Genomic DNA, 16,659 nt, shown 5'->3' on the forward strand with positions numbered 1-16,659 from the left:
ACAGGAAGTCCTCCCCTATATAACCCCTCCTACACAGGAAGGACCCCAGTTTTGTAGAAAAGCAATGAATATCCCAAAAAAGATGTGATGGACCTTTGCGTCCCATGATGTACTCCAAGAAAAGGATTTTACAGGCAAGTATGACGAAAAAATCCTATTTTCTTTATGGTACATCACGGGACACATATAGGATTTCCTAAAGCAATGCACTTGAGGGGAGGGAGACACAATCACAGAAACTGTAACCTGTGAAGGACTCCTTCTGCTGCCTAAAATATATTGCAGCCAAAGCAGTATCCGCCATGGCTTTGATATCCATCTGGTAAAACTCTGTAAATGTATGAACAAAAGACCATGTAATGGCCTTAAATCCTGAGCCACTGACTCCTAATGGCGGATGGCCCAAGATGCCCCCACACACCTGGTAGAGAGCGCTTTTACCAAAAAAAGGGGTGGGGGACCTTGCCATTTGAAGCCATAGACTCGAATAATTAACTGGAAAATCCAATGAAAATAGTTAACTTGGTCAGAACAAACACTGCACAAGGTTCAGCGCCATAAGGCTGCATTACAGGAAAAACCTTGAGGAATCTTCTCTCCTTCCAATGAGGCTTGGGTACCACCCATTTTGGCTGACAACTTTTTCGAATGGATCCGAATGAAGATCGTGATTCTAAATAGAGCCAAGAGCACATGCATCACATCAGTGATCATTCCACCTTACAGACACTGGCGAAAAAAAACTGAGGTCCTTCCTGTGTAGGAGGGGTTATATAGGGGAGGACTTCCGTTTTGACTATCTGCCAGTGTCCATCCACCAGTAGGGGGCGTATAACCCATATAGTCATTATTATGGTTGCTCTGTGTCCCATGCTGTACGATAAAGAAATGATTTTTTTAGCTATCTGGGAATCAGTATGTGGTCCGAAACCAACACGTAGAAAATCAGACCATCATGAGTTTGGTGGGCTCTAAGAAAGTACAATGCTTATAGCATAGATACCAATGGCCTCTATGCCTTCCCCAAAGTCAGACCCAGGGATATTGAGATGAGGATACTGACAACTACAGTGTTTTATCTAACAGGTGATCTAGGGACAGAGAATGTTGGTAAGAATGAAAATATAAAGTTATTATGTATGTAAGCTGTGCTGTATTTTTAAGGCAAGAATACCATGTCTGATTGGAGTGTACTTTTCAATAATATATTGCAGAAAGCATATTTGGTATTTGCAGTTAGTACTCTAAAGTTATCACCCTGAAGATTTAAAGATCAGAAAGTAAAGGATTTCAATTATAAAACTTGGCCGTCCAAAAATATACATTTATTGCTTTTATGAACCAAAATACTAAACCAAACATGATCACACATTTGTTTTCAGAGTTTAAAAAGTCTTTCATATCCAACATTAATCCTCCAAGTTACAGTGCATTTTGTAAACATAGCATGAAAAGTTGTGGTTGGGCCTTTCCTCTATGTGTATTAGAGTGTCACGATCAAACACTAAGGCGTGGCTGTGAGTCTGAAAGAGAAAAAAATGCCAAAATTAGACTTCAAATAAGAGTTGATAATCTGTCACTAGTAAATATAATCCAGGCTCTATACAGAAGAGGAAAACAAAAATAGTACAAGTTAGAACTGATCTAAGCAGACTATAAATTAAACCATAACTGACTTCCATCCCTCCACCTACTATCCCCTGAGCCCTCATTCACACTACTGTAGTGCGTCATCAGGCAATCGCACATAAACTTGTTTTTCGCATATTATTATGTTTTAAGCAGAGGGTAGCTCATTCATTTCAATGGGCTGTCCTACGCACGACAAAGAATCTCCTGAACCTTTTGAGCTTCGAGCTTTGCGTGTTTTCTAACCATGTGTTTGTTGTGCGTGCAAAAAAGCTCTCCTTTCTTGGTGCGATCGAAGTGCAATTAACAATAATTTGTACTCAAAGTACAACACTCATTTTTTGCACATTTTGTGTATGCACACAAAACAGCATGTGTTCAGGAGCTACACTTTTCACTGCTGTAGTCCAGTAAATCCAGGCATACATGGATAGAAATTCATCTGGTTGAGCAGGGACCTGATGAATTTTGATCTTTGATCCATGCATGGGGAGAATGGTTGGACACAAGTCTATCGACCAGCTTGTGTACAACCATCCTGTTGGGTTTTTCCAGATAGATCAGTGCTGCTGGGTATAGCCAGCAACACTGATCATTGTTTTCCAAAGGCAGGGAATACAAAACCACAGCAGGAAGAATTCCCCCGTCCACATCAAATGTGTGGATGGGGGAACCGGATAATTTTTTTTTTTGTTTAACCCACTGGTTGAACGAAAAAAGATGATCAGTGTATGGGCTGCCTAAGGCTTGCTGGTCCTTTCCCCACCCACCTAGTCTGTTATTATACAGTGCAAGGAAAAGCAGCACATTTATGAGCCCATCTCTTTCATTCTGCTCTCTCCTCCTATCAGGCATCTGCATGTCTCCTTGTAGGTTCAGGTTTTTAACCGATTTTTACCTGTACTGTATACTAAATGCAAATATTATCAAGTATAATAAAGTTTAAAAAAAAAAAAAAAAAAAAAAAAAAAAAAAACGTATTTTTCCCACATTTTTTTTAAATGAGGGGGGGGGGGCATATTTGCTTATTGTGCAAGCACTCTCATCTCTGCCTAGGCTGTAAGTGAAAGGTAGAACTCATGGTAACACCCTATTTCCATGTCTAGAGAGAGGTAATTTTTTTTTCTAAATTATAAAGTGATTTAATAATGCCGACATGTGTCCTATTGCTTCATATGAAATGTAATATTTTTAATCATAGGTTTCCTGTAAGTCTCACTTAAAGATGAACTCTGTCAAAGCATTCAATGATATTAACATTAAGGAGGACCTCACTATATCCCTCTACCAACAAAGTGAACGTTTTGGAAAGAAACGGTTCTACTGGACCCAGTTCCAATAGGCCACGGCGTACAAAGTTTTCCTGGCTTCAGAACCCCCCCCAGTAATGGACTAGGGAAGATTGGCCAGTGTGGATGCACATGAGGGACTGGAATATATCTCAGTCACCAGATGTCCACAGGCTCTCACTGCACTGAGCCATGCTCTACCCTAGGACACCAGTGAGCTGTACCTGGTGGGAGAGGTACAAAGCAGGGGCAGTGAATAACAGTGAGTCATCAGTATAGTTTGATTTACTTATGGTCTGTGTGAAGTGAGAATGGTACCAGAGGACAGACCTAGCCTATGGGGAAATGCAGCAGAAAATTAAAAGGCAAAAATCCAGCTCAGCAGACATAGCAAAGCTAAACTTCTACATAGATTTAAGGACATCTACTATCACACTGAGAAATCCAAAAGCACCTCTTCCCTGGCATCCTTCCAAGCCACAGCCTGCAGTGCAACCTATAGCCTATAGTGCAACAATATCAGGATACAAAATGACAACGTTTCAGTATAGAGGATCTCAAGAATCCAGCGAGTGTTTATTGGTATAAAATAATACACAGCAGTCATCTCAGAGGGGTCTTAACACATTTTGAACTAATGTATTTTGGGGAAGCCTTATGAGTAAATGCGTTACTACAAGATGTGTTAAAGGCACTTCCAGGATGATTATGAGTAGGTAGGTTAGTGCAAAATACGTTAAAAGTGCTTCTATGATGACTGCTGTGTAATATTTTATATCAATAAACAATCAATGAATTTTGAGGTTCTTCAAATTAGCGAATTAAAAATAGTCACAAACACAGTGAATACATGTGTATGTTCATATATACATTCAGATAGCTGCAATAATCATAAATATCCATGCTCAAATTGCATAAATAAATGTCCATATATCACCACTGTGATTAAATCTGTCTTCAGTGTAACAATATCTATTTATATTGCACCACAGTCCTTTATGCAATTTGAGCGCTGATACAGTGGCTTGCGAAAGTATTCGCCCCCCTTGAACTTTTCAACCTTTTGCCACATTTCAGGCTTCAAACATAAAGATATAAAATTTTATTTTTTTGTGAAGAATCACCAACAAGTGGGACACAATTGTGAAGTGGAACGAAATCTATTGGATATTTTAAACTTTTTTAGCAATTAAAAAACTGAAAAGTGGTGCGTGCAAAATTATTCGGCCCCTTTACTTTCAGTGCAGCAAACACACTCCAGAAGTTCAGCGAGGATCTCTGAATGATCCAATGTTGTCCTAAATGACTGATGGTGATAAATAGAATCCACCTGTGTGTAATCAAGTCTCTGTATAAATGCACCTGCTCTGTAATAGTCTCAGGGTTCTGTTGAAAGCGCAGAGAGCATCACGAAGACCAAGGAACACACCAGGCAGGTCCGTAATACTGTTGTGGAGAAGTTTAAAGCCGGATTTGGATACAAAAAGATTTCCCAAGCTTTAAACATCCCAAGGAGCACTGTGCAAGCGATCATTTTGAAATGGAAGGAGTATCTGACCACTGCAAATCTACCAAGACCTGGCTGTCCCTAAACTTTCAGCTCAGACAAGGAGAAGACTGATCAGAGATGCAGCCAAGAGGCCCATGATCACTCTGGATGAACTGCAGAGAACTACAGCTGAGGTGGGAGAGTCTGTCCATAGGACAACAATCAGTCGTACACTGCACAAATCTGCCCTTTATGGAAGAGTGGCAAGAAGAAAGCCATTTCTCAAAAGATATCCATAAAAAGTCTCGTCTAAAGTTTGCCACAAGCCACCTGGGAGACACACCAAACATGTGGAAGAAGGTGCTCTGGTCCGATGAAACCAAAATCGAACTTTTTGGCCACAATGCAAAACGATATGTTTGGCGTAAAAGCAACACAGCTCATCACACTCAACACACCATCCCCAACTGTCAAACATGGTGGTGGCAGCATCATGGTTTGGGCCTGCTTTTCTTCAGCAGGGACAGGGAAGATGAGGGGAAGATGGATGCAGCCAAATACAGGACCATTCTGGATGAAAACCTGTTGGAGTCTGCAAAAGACCTGAAACTGGGACGGAGATTTATCTTCCAACAAGACAATGATCTCAAACATACAGCAAAATCTACCAAGGAATGGTTCACAAATAAACGTATCCAGGTGTTAGAATGGCCAAGTCAAAGTCCAGACCTGAATCCAATCGAGAATCTGTGGAAAGAGCTGAAAACTGCTGTTCACAAACACTCTCCATCCAACCTCACTGAGCTCGAGCTGTTTTACAAGGAAGAATGGGCAAGTATTTCAGTCTCTCGATGTGCAAAACTGATAGAGACATACCCCAAGTGACTTGCAGCTGTAATCGCAGCAAAAGGTGGCTCTACAAAGTATTAATGCAAGGGGGCCGAATAATTTTGCACGCCCCACTTTTCATTTTTTTATTAGTTAAAAAAGTTTCAAAAATCCAAAAGATTTCGTTCCACTTCACAATTGTGTCCCACTTGTTGGTGATTCTTCACAAAAAATACAAATTTTATATCTTTATGTTTGAAGCCTGAAATGTGGCAAAAGGTTGAAAAGTTCAAGGGGGCCGAATACTTTCGCAAGCCACTGTATTTATGATTATTGCATACATCTAAATGTATATATGAAGATACACGTTTTCACTGTTTTTGTGACTTTTTTGATGGCATAGTGTGACACTGCATTTATTCACGTGTATAAAATCTGATTGGTGCAGGAATGCAGGTCAGTGATCTAGCTGCAACAAGCATGGTATATTGTTGCTTGCTTATATACACATTACTGGTAGCACAGAGGATAACCTAGTGTTTTGTACTTTTTTGTCTTTATTTTGTGTCCTAACGCTAAAGTTGAGTTCCGCCTTTAGTGCTGAAACCCATCGCCTCACTAATCAGAGTGATCCAGCAACCACTAATGACGCTCCAATTGAAAAATAGGGCAGAGCATAACAGAAGTCCAGTAATATAAATGTAGAAGTATGTAGATACCTATCCTGCTTACAGCAGTAAAGAATAACAGGAAATAAAACATGGATGCAAATGCGTATCTTACCACATCCCAGGATTCCTGGAGTATGGTCTTCTTCAGTACTCTGCCTGTTTCATTGCAGTGTAGATTAACATGTGCTCTTCCTTCAGAGTCTGTTTGGGTCACAGCCACCACCGTCAGCAAGTCCAGCTCATCTTCATATACTACAGCCTCGAATGTCTGGTGTGGCCAGGAACAAAAAGGCACAGGAAGACGGTTAACTGTAGACCATGCTATAGGCATCAGCCATTTTCGAAGAGTCAAAATGTTTTGCTCTATTCCTTATAAGTTTTCATGTGTAATATGTACATTTTCACATATATGAAATACAAAATTTACTTTTTTTAAAATTTTAATAGAACTATACGGACTGGCCATTTTAGAGAATACTGATCTATTTATCAGAGATTTTACCTATTTTTGTAACGGAATCTGGAAAATGAATGAATGAATTTTAGGGAGAAAGCTGTGTGAATTATTGAGAAAGAGTGATTTCAGTTATTGTAGAAAATAAAGTTTTTGTATTCACCTCTTCATGTATAGTTGATGTGTTGCTTAGTGCTTGAAACAAGTACACTGTAGAAGTTACAGTAGGCTCTGTTCTGGCCGGTGAAGCATAAAACTCAAATCCTTTTTAAACTCAATCACTTTTTGGTCAAATGAGGAAAAAGATAATGAATCTAGCAGGAGGTCTTTGGCCTTCCAGAGAAACCAGAGCACTCAGTAGAAGCCCATATATACATATATAATATTATATATATATATATATATATATATATATATATATATATATATATATATATATATATATATATATATATATATATATATATATATATATATACACACACACACACACATATATAATATTATATATATATATATATATATACACATATACACACACACACACACACACACACACAAGTAGTTACAGCCACTGTATGTACTAATAGCTTTTTTTTAAATCCTCTATATACATAGAGTTTATTGTAGTTATATTTACCTCTCGTTCTGAATCATCCAGCTGATCATATCGCCTTTTCACCAACCTCCCAAATGCAGTCACGGTAACCTTACTGTTCACCTAAAAAAATAAAAAAAAATTTTTTTTAAATATTTTTATATTTGAAGATAGATAGGCTCACATTGCCCAATTTTCCTTTCGAAAATGCTAGTTGCCAGGCAGCTGTTAATCCAAAGGCATTAAAGTGTGAATTCCAGACCAGCAGTAACTATGCTTAAAAATGTACACCCCCATGCCACCTATCCTGCTTACCACAGTACAACTTAAGGCTCCTGTCCGACTGTCTGAAGTACCAAATCCAGTTACTATGTAATGCACAAGCTTCATATAAGTAACCAAAAACTTTATTTACCTTCCCTGACTGAGCCAAATCCTCCATGTCCCATACAAATCATACATGTCCAACTTCCAGACAAGGCAGATCACATGAGGGGTGTTAAGGAACAGAAGAAGCTCTGTCAATCCAGAAAGGTGTGGCCAGATGCTGATTGATAAGCTACAGGCTTGTGAATCAGTAGTACCAATGCTGATAGCCACGCCCCCAATATTTTTTCATTCCATTGTAGTGCCAGCATACACGAGAGTGACAATTCTGCTCTGAAATCATGAGCAGTGCAGCATCGTTGCCACACCCCATCACAGAACTTCACTGGAAGGATCAACAAGTATTTATGGAACTTTGACTAAGAACATCGAAGTGCAGATGCACTTATCTCTTTCATGCCTAAGCCTATTTCTGATATTTGTTTTTTAAGTTAAAATCCGTATTTTTTGCTAGAAAATTACTTTAGAACCCCCAAACATTATATATATATATATATATATATATATATATATATATTTTTTTTTAGCAGAGAATAAAATGGTGCAAAAATACACTTTCATGAATTAAAAAAAAACTAAACAGTAAAGTTAGCCCAATTTGCGCACACTCGTGGAATAGCGACAAACTACGGTACCTAAAAATCTCCATAGGCGACGCTTTAAAAAAAAAAAAGGAACGGTTACCAGGTTAGAGTTACAAAGGAGGCCCAGTGGTAGAATTATTGTTCTTGCTCTGACGATCGCGGCGATACCTCAAATTCGTGACTTAAGTGTGCATTTTCTTTGCTGCGTGAACTCGCGGGGACGGGGGTGCTTTAAATTTTTTTTTTTATCCTTATTTTATTTATTTTTCTTTTTTTTCATTGTCACTTAAAAGAAAATAATAATTTGATCCCTTTTATTGCTGTCATAAGGAATGTAAACATCCCTTGTGACAGTAATAGGTGGCGACAGGTACTCTTTATGGAGGGATCGGGGGTCTAAAAGACCCTAAATCCCCCCTTTGTGCTTCAAAGTATTCAGATCGCCAAAAACGGCGATTCTGAATACAGTCATTTTTTTTAAAAACAGTGCCATTGGCAGCCGAGTAAACCGGAAGTGACTTTGTTACGTTGCTTCCGTGCTTACACATAGGCAGGGCTTTTTTTTCTCAAACAATAGGTGCTGGAACTCAACCACGACCCCCCAAAACCGCTCCACCCACACACACCCTCCAAATCACATCAAATAGTGGGTGTGGTCAGTCAAATTTCACAAACAGTAGGAGGGTCTTAAAGGGGCATTAAATACCAGGATTGCATTACACACAGTGCAGAGCTGTCACTTGTAAACACAGAAACCGGACTTCTTTGTTTACAAGTGATTGTGGTGAGCAGGCCCCCCCAAGGGTCTAAGCCAGAGGTGGTGGAACTGAGTTCCACCAAGTTCCCCCTGAAAAAAAGCCCTACACATAGGTGACTGGTACAAAGCCGTTTCCAGCTTCTTTCCAGTCTTACTCTAGCCGGCGGAAGTGCCGCATCATGGATCGGGTCTCCCGGTGGGGCAAGAGGCCAGGAAAGAGCAGCGGAAGGCGGCAAGAGGGGGGGAGGGGGGAATGTCCCCTCTCATCCCCTCTTCTATCCCTGAAGAGCTGACCGCCCACTCTAAAAAACTGTACCGGGGTGATGCATGCAGCTGCATGCATCATCCCAGTATAACCCCTTAAAGCCAAGGCCGCATATGTGCGTACGGTCGGGCGCTAAGTAGTTGCAACTGTTGCAGCACATATTTTTTCTTTAACAGGAAGCCATAGTTCTAGTTCATAGTGGCTAACCACTTCAGCCCCCGAAAATTTTACCCTCTTCCTGACCTGGCCATTTTTTGAGATACGGCACTGTGTTACTTTGGCAATTGCGTGGTCGTGCAATGCTGTACCCAAATAAAATCGACGTCCTTTTTTTCCCACAAATAGAGCTTTCTTTTGGTGGCATTTGATCCCCTCAGCAGTTATTTTTTGCTCTATAAACAAAAAAAAAAAAAACGATAATTTTGAAAAAAAACAATATTTTTTACTTTTTGCTATAAAACATATCCAATAATAAAAAAAAAATATCGAATTTCTTCATCATTTTAGGCCAATATGTATTCTGCTAGATAATTTTGGTAAAAAAAAAATCCCAATAAGCGTATATTGATTGGTTTGAGCAAAAGTTATAGTGTCTACAAACTATGGGATAGATTTATGGACTTTTTTTTTTTTTTATTTTTTAATTGTTTGTTACTAGTAATGGCGGCAATCAGCGATTTTTAGTAGGACTGCGACATTGCGGTGGACAAATCTGACACCAAGTGACACTTTTTGGTGACCAGTGACACCAGTAGAGTGATCAGTGCTAACAATAATGCATTGTCATTGTATAAATGACTGGCAAAAGAAGGGGTTAACATCAGGGGCAATCAAAGGGTTAAGTGCTCTCCTAGGGAGTGCTTTCTACCTGGGGGGGGGATGCTGTGACTGGAGGGAAAACAGAGATCCTTGTTTATGCTAGCAGACACACAAGATCTAAATTTTCCTCCCTCACAGAACAGCGGTCTGCTTTGTTTACATAGGCAGACCGCCGTTCTGCCTCTCCTGTGAACGACTGCGGCTGCCAGACCTGCTTTGTCCAATCACAGCACGAGTAGGTCGCCGGCCCACCCCAGACCTACAGGTACATGATTTTACACAGCCAGGCCGCCCTGCCGCAGTATACAGTGGGACGGAAAGTATTCAGACCCCCTTAAATTTTTCACTCTTTGTTATATTGCAGCCATTTGCTAAAATCATTTAAATTCATTTTTTTCCTCATTAAATGTACACACAGCACCCCATATTGACAAAAAAAACACAGAATTGTTGACATTTTTGAAGATTTATTAAAAAAAAAAAAAATGAAATATCACATGGTCCTAAGTATTCAGACCCTTTGCTCAGTATTTAGTAGAAGCACACTTTTGATCTAATACAGCCATGAGTCTTTTTGGGAAAGATGCAACAAGTTTTTCACATCTGGATTTGGGGATCCTCTGCCATTCCTCCTTGCAGATCCTCTCCAGTTCTGTCAGGTTGGATGGTAAACGTTGGTGGACAGCCATTTTTAGGTCTCTCCAGAGATGCTCAATTGGGTTTAAGTCAGGGCTCTGGCTGGGCCATTCAAGAACAGTCACGGAGTTGTTGTGAAGCCACTCCTTCCTTATTTTAACTGTGTGCTTAGGGTCATTGTCTTGTTGGAAGGTAAACCTTCGGCCCAGTCTGAGGTCCTGAGCACTCTGGAGAAGGTTTTCGTTCAGGATATCCCTGTACTTGGCCGCATTCATCTTCCCACAGCATGATGCTGCCACCATGCTTCACTGTTGGGACTGTATTGGACAGGTGATGAGCAGTGCCTTGTTTTCTCCACACATACCGCTTAGAATTAAGGCCAAAAAGTTCTATCTTGGTCTCATCAGACCAAAGAATCTTATTTCTCACCATCTTGGAGTCCTTCAGATGTTTTTTTCGCAAACTCCATGCAGGCTTTCATGTGTCTTGCACTGAGGAGAGGCTTCCGTCGGGCCACTCTGCCATAAAGCCCTGACTGGTGGAGGGCTGCAGTGATGGTTGACTTTCTACAACTTTCTCCCATCTCCCGACTGCATCTCTGGAGCTCAGCCACGGTGATCTTTGGGTTCTTCTTTACCTCTCTCATCAAGGCTCTTCTCCCCCGATAGCTCAGTTTGGCCGGACGGCCAGCTCTAGGAAGGGTTCTGGTCATCCCAAACGTCTTCCATTTAAGGATTATGGAGGCCACTGTGCTCTTATGAACCTTAAGTGCAGCAGAATTTTTTTGTAACCTTGGCCAGATCTGTGCCGTGCCACAATTCTGTCTCTGAGCTCTTCAGGCAGTTCCTTTGACCTCATGATTCTCATTTGCTCTGACATGCATTGTGAGCTGTAAGGTCTTATATAGACAGGTGTGTGGCTTTCCTAATCAAGTCCAATCCGTATAATCAAAGACAACTGGACTCAAATGAAGGTGTAGAACCATCTCAAGGATGATCAGAAGAAATGGACAGCACCTGAGTTAAATATATGAGTGTCACAGCAAAGGGTCTAAATACTTAGGACCATGTGATATTTCAGTTTTTCTTTTTTAATAAATCTGCAAAAATGTCAACAATTCTGTGTTTTTCTGTCAATATGGGGTGCTGTGTGTACATTAATGAGGGAAAAAAAAATGAACTTAAATGATTTTAGCAAATGGCTGCAATATAACAGAGTGAAAAATTTAAGGGGGTCTGAATACTTTCCGTCCCCACTGTATATGTGGTAGGCGGTCCGGAATTGGTTAAAAGAGAAGTATGGCAAAAGCGCTTTTGGCCATACTTCTCTTCTGTAACCTAGATTCAAACAAGAACAACAAGCTAAAGTCCACTGCCGGCTGACGTCACAGAGCCGTACTCTAGACTCCCCACAATAAATGAGAGGCAGAGTAGAGAGTCACCACATTAGATCGCTCAGTTCTCAGTCTTAGAGCCGGCAGGGGACAGCTGCAGCAATGGACCAATGCTCTAGTAGATAAGTATTTTGTTCATTTTATTTAACATTTTCATACTACTTCTTTAACTGCTTCAGGGCCGCCCCAGGCATATATACTGCGGCAGGGCAACTCCTCAGCGTGAAAATCACATACCTGTACGCAATTTCTTTCTTTCTTTCTTTCTTTCTTTGGGTCAGAGGCGCGCATGCGCGCCGCCGGAAACCCGCTCCAATTGGACACAGTGGGAGCCAATCAGCAGGTCCAGCAGACCTGATATTTGCTGGGACCCGTCGATTGTTTCTGAGGCAGACAGAACAGTGGTCTGCCAATGTAAACAAGGCAGATCGCCGTTCTGTCAGAGGGGAAGATGAAGATCTTGTGTTTCAGCTAAGCAGGAACACAGATCTCTGTCTTCGCCCATTTAAAACACCCCCCCCCCCCCCCCACCCAGCTAGCAAGCACTCCCTAGGGACACATTTAGCCCTTTGATCGCCCTTAATGTTAACCCCTTCCCTGACAGTGTCACTAGTACAGTAACAGTGTTTTTTTTTTTAGCACTGATCACTTTATTGGTGTCACCAAAAGTACAGAAAAATTCCCCGAGGTGTATTGGTGTCACCAAAAGTGTCAAGTAGTGTCAGACTTGTCCGCCGCAATGTCCAAGTGCTGCTTAAAAACGCTGATCATCGCCATTAATAGTAAAAAAAAAAAAAAAAAAAAAATATTTCTATAAATATATCCCATAGTTTGTGAACGGTATAACTTTTGCGCAAACCAATCAACATACGCTTATTGGGACTTTTTTTTACCAAAAATATGTAGCAGAATAGATGAAGAAATTAGATTTTTTACATTTTTCTATTGGGTATGTTTTATAGCAGAAAGTAAAAAATATTGTTTTTTATTTCAAAATTGTCAGTCTTCTTTTGTTTCTAGCACAAAAAATAAAAACGTAGAGATGATCAAAACATTTCGAAAGAAAGCTCTATTTGTGGGAAAAAAAAGGACATCAATTTTATTTGGGTACATTGTCGCACAACCGCGCAATTGTGAGTTAAAGCAACCCAGTGCTATATCACAAAAAATGGCCTGGTCATGAAGGGGGTAAACCTTCTGGAACTGAAGTGGTTAAAGAAGAAGTTCACCTTTTGACACATGTTGCATGTTCCACCTGTATTTAGGTTGGAACACGAAACATATTCCAGCAGCTGCAGCCTCTCCCCCTATCTAACCTGTGACAGCGAGCAGAGGATCTGCTCCCTGCGCCCACTGTCACTATTTAAAAATACTGCAGCCGTGCGAGGTTCCGCCCACATGGCTGCTTCATTCAGTTTCCTGTAAATGTACAAACTACAACTACAGTCAGCCATTGCAGCCGGTTTGTAGTTCTGAATGGACTGCGAGGTCGCTGATTAGAAGCCTTGTAGTCCATTCACAAGTCCTGCAGCTTTGTAAATAGCTAGCCTGTATAAAAAGGTACAAGCTGAAAGATGCAGGGGTTGTCTGTAGGAGTGTGGCATTGCATCCCTAATCCACTGATCATTGGTGCAATGCTTTCCAGGCTCCTTAGAGAAAAAAAACAAAAAAACAAAAGCACATATTTTTTCCTGCAAAAATATGTGCATTTATTATTTTTTCCCCACAAGGTGAACTTATCCAGGATAGATCCTCGTGGGTGGATTTTATGTATACCTTTTAAAAAGGGAAGGTCAGAAGCAGGACACAAAGAAGAACACAAAAAAAAAGCCACTCCAGAACTATATTTCAATAGGCTGACTGCCTTATATGAAAAAGCTGAAAGCTGTAGACTGGCTGGTTCCCCTGAATAACAGCACAGTATTGTTCTCTGCACCATTAGCAAGTGAAAACCATGTTCAGACTGGTACAGGTGCTATATACAAATTGTGCTTACCGTACGGTCTCGCATGGCTAGAATGTTGAATTCTTCTATGACACCATATTGGTATGAATCATTTTCCAGCTCTTTAAGCCGTAAAACACTGCAGTAAAATACCAAGAAGTAAACACAAAGTTATGTAACACAAGGGCAGTACTCTATTTGGCAACAGCCAAGCCTGAAAAAGAAAAAAAGGGAACGGATTGTTACAGCAAACTGATCACATATGGTTTATGTATAGATCTACAGTATATGGTGCTATACCTTTGTGCAAGTTATGTCACATTAAACTCAAAAACATTCATATGCATGCTATTCCATGTGTGTCCAACTACCAAACCACTTAAAATAATCTATGAAACTCATTAGGAGTATATATAATTCCATTAGAAATCTGTCTCATGGTAGTCCAATAAATGGTACAAATTATGGCAGATTAAAGGATCACTAAAGATTATTTAATATTTTTTTTTTTTTTTTAAATAACAAACATGTTATACTTACCTCCACTGTGCAGCTAGTTTCGCACAGAGTGGCCCCGAACCTGGTCTTCTGGGGTCCCTCGGCGGCTGTCTCCGCTCCCCCTCCCGCAAAGACTCAACACCTTCATGCGAGCTCCCTCGCATGGTGTTGAGTGCTTGCGGGCGCGCTCCCGTGATACAGCCGGCGGCCATAGCCGCTCACTGTATCACTCGGCCCCACCCCCCGGCGCACCGCGTCATTGGATGTGATTGACAGCAGTACGAGCCAATGGCTGCGCTGCTTTCAATCCATTATTATTATACAGGATTTATATAGCGCCAACAGTTTACGTAGCGCTTTACAACACTGTAACCAATCAACAGTCAGGGTGAGTGGCAAAGAGGATGTCGGGGACGAGTGCGGGACTTTTGAGGGGTCAAGTAAGTAAAACGGGGGGGGCTGGTATTGTCGGATGTTTTTTCACATAAGGTGAAAAAACTTTTACCTTTACAACCCCTTTAATGTACATGTTGGTAAGGTGTACAAGAATCTGTTGAAGAATTGCCTCAGACAGAATTTTATCTGCAATACAATACATGTGCAACACAATTTACTCCAACATGGAAGCGGTCTTGTTTACCTCCATTTTTCTTATCACTGATATGGCAGGATTTTATTATGCATTTGTCACAACACAAGCACCAGACAGTAAAGATGTTGCAAAAAAAACAAACTTGTTGCAAACATCAGGACCAACAGTGAAAATGTCCCATGCGTTTAACCACTTGACCTCCGGAAGGTTTAACCCCCTTCATGATCAGGCCATTTTTTGCTATTCAGCACTGCGCTGCTTTAACTGGCAATTGCTCGGTCATGCAACGCTGTATGATATGTTATCCTGCTTGACATTGACCATGTCTATTCACGACAGTGGCTGCAGAGGGACTACAAATTGTCACTTTATGACATAAGTAGTTAGCCTGCACAATTGTGGTCCCAAATCGTAATTTCAACATGGGGGCATCTAAACCAGTCTTCGGTGCGTTTGTCATTCAAGAGACAGCATGAAGGTGTACAAACGAATCATAGCTATTAAGTTGTGGCTAGCTAAAACGCTTCACCATAAATGCTGCTTTCAATCAGCTATCGGAAATCTACAGCGCGATTGTGCAATAACCAGACGGAAAAATATTCAGTGTTCATACCCTGGAAGATTCCAAACACCTTTCCTCACCTGATCCGATCTGGTCCAACATGGATTATTCTTTCAGATGCATCTGGATGGAAGTGAATCCAATCAGGTTCCAGCGCACAGTATTTCAGGTCACGTATGCCATTCTTTGCCTGCAGTAAATATACCACACAATAAGATCAGAGAAAAAACAGGAAAAAAGACTTGTTAAAAAAAAAGGAGCATATTCTAGGCAACCAGTGAAAACATCTAGCTGTCTGAGTGATAGGCAGGGAGGAGGAGTATTCCAGCATCCCCAGCAGGTGTTTTCCAGGATCACCACTTTTACAGACAAAAAACAAACAGTGGGTGGACAGTAAAGTACAGCAGTGTTTGGGTGAGAAACCCATCTATTTGGCAGGCAGGCTTTGCTCTTTTTATTGCCAAGGTTTACATGTACCTTTAAACGACTAGTTCACTTTTAGGAAAAAAGCTACATTAGAAAACCCCCATAGCCCCCCTTTCCCAAACCAATCTAGAAACCCCTATCCTGCTTCTTTTTTCAGTGCTTGCTGGGGCTGTGCAACGAGCCTCCATAAACTACCATGGATTTGTACTGGTCTTAATTGTAGCTAGTGCTCTGAAAGATTTATTTTAGAGCATTATGCCTATATTCTATTTTTAATGTACACATAACTGGATTAAAGACTATTTTTCCTCAATTTGCCTTAATAGCTGCTTTCAGGTGGTTACCAGCATCATCAGATCACTTTCCTATGTGCATAGTCATGTTCAGGAAATATGAGTGTGCAGAATTGTGAAATGATAGACTTAGGAAACCACCTAATAAAACAGATTACACATCCAACCACCACTTAATGTATTAGCTTAGGAAATGTACAAAGTCACATCAATTGAATTGTGCTGGAATGTCTAATAAAATAAAATGTTTGAACAAGAAAAAAAAAATTGTGCTGCAATGTTTTTTAACCACTTCAGCCCCAGAAGGATTTACCCCCTTGATGACCAGGCCATTTTTTGCTATACGGCACTGCAGCGCTTTAACTGACAATTGCATGGTCACGCGTCATTGTACACAAACAAAATTGATGTCTTTTTTTCCCCACAAATAGAGCTTTCTTTTGGTGGTATTTGATCACCTCTGCAGTTTTTATTTTTTGCGCTATATAGAAAAAAAGACTATAATAAAGCTATAATAAATATCCCAAAAAAATAAACAAATTCC

General features: G+C 40.5%; 1 protein-coding gene across 2 annotated transcripts in view; it reads right to left on the reverse strand.

The window, feature by feature from the left end:
• Positions 1-1,303: 1,303 nt before the first annotated feature.
• The window catches only part of DCAF17 (DDB1 and CUL4 associated factor 17), a 66,863-nt gene continuing 51,507 nt past the window's right edge, over positions 1,304-16,659 (reverse strand). For both annotated transcript variants that reach the window (XM_073633917.1, XM_073633916.1), the window contains 5 exons: positions 15,477-15,586; positions 13,796-13,883; positions 7,001-7,081; positions 6,019-6,174; positions 1,304-1,523 (listed from right to left, as the gene is read on the reverse strand). In XM_073633917.1, coding sequence (XP_073490018.1) covers positions 1,410-1,523; positions 6,019-6,174; positions 7,001-7,081; positions 13,796-13,883; positions 15,477-15,586 — 549 coding nt within the window. In that variant the 3' untranslated portion in view covers positions 1,304-1,409. The remainder of the gene's footprint in view (positions 1,524-6,018; positions 6,175-7,000; positions 7,082-13,795; positions 13,884-15,476; positions 15,587-16,659) is intronic.

Source organism: Aquarana catesbeiana, linkage group LG06 (genome assembly GCF_042186555.1).
Source record: "Aquarana catesbeiana isolate 2022-GZ linkage group LG06, ASM4218655v1, whole genome shotgun sequence".
NCBI classification, from domain to species: Eukaryota; Metazoa; Chordata; class Amphibia; order Anura; family Ranidae; genus Aquarana; species Aquarana catesbeiana.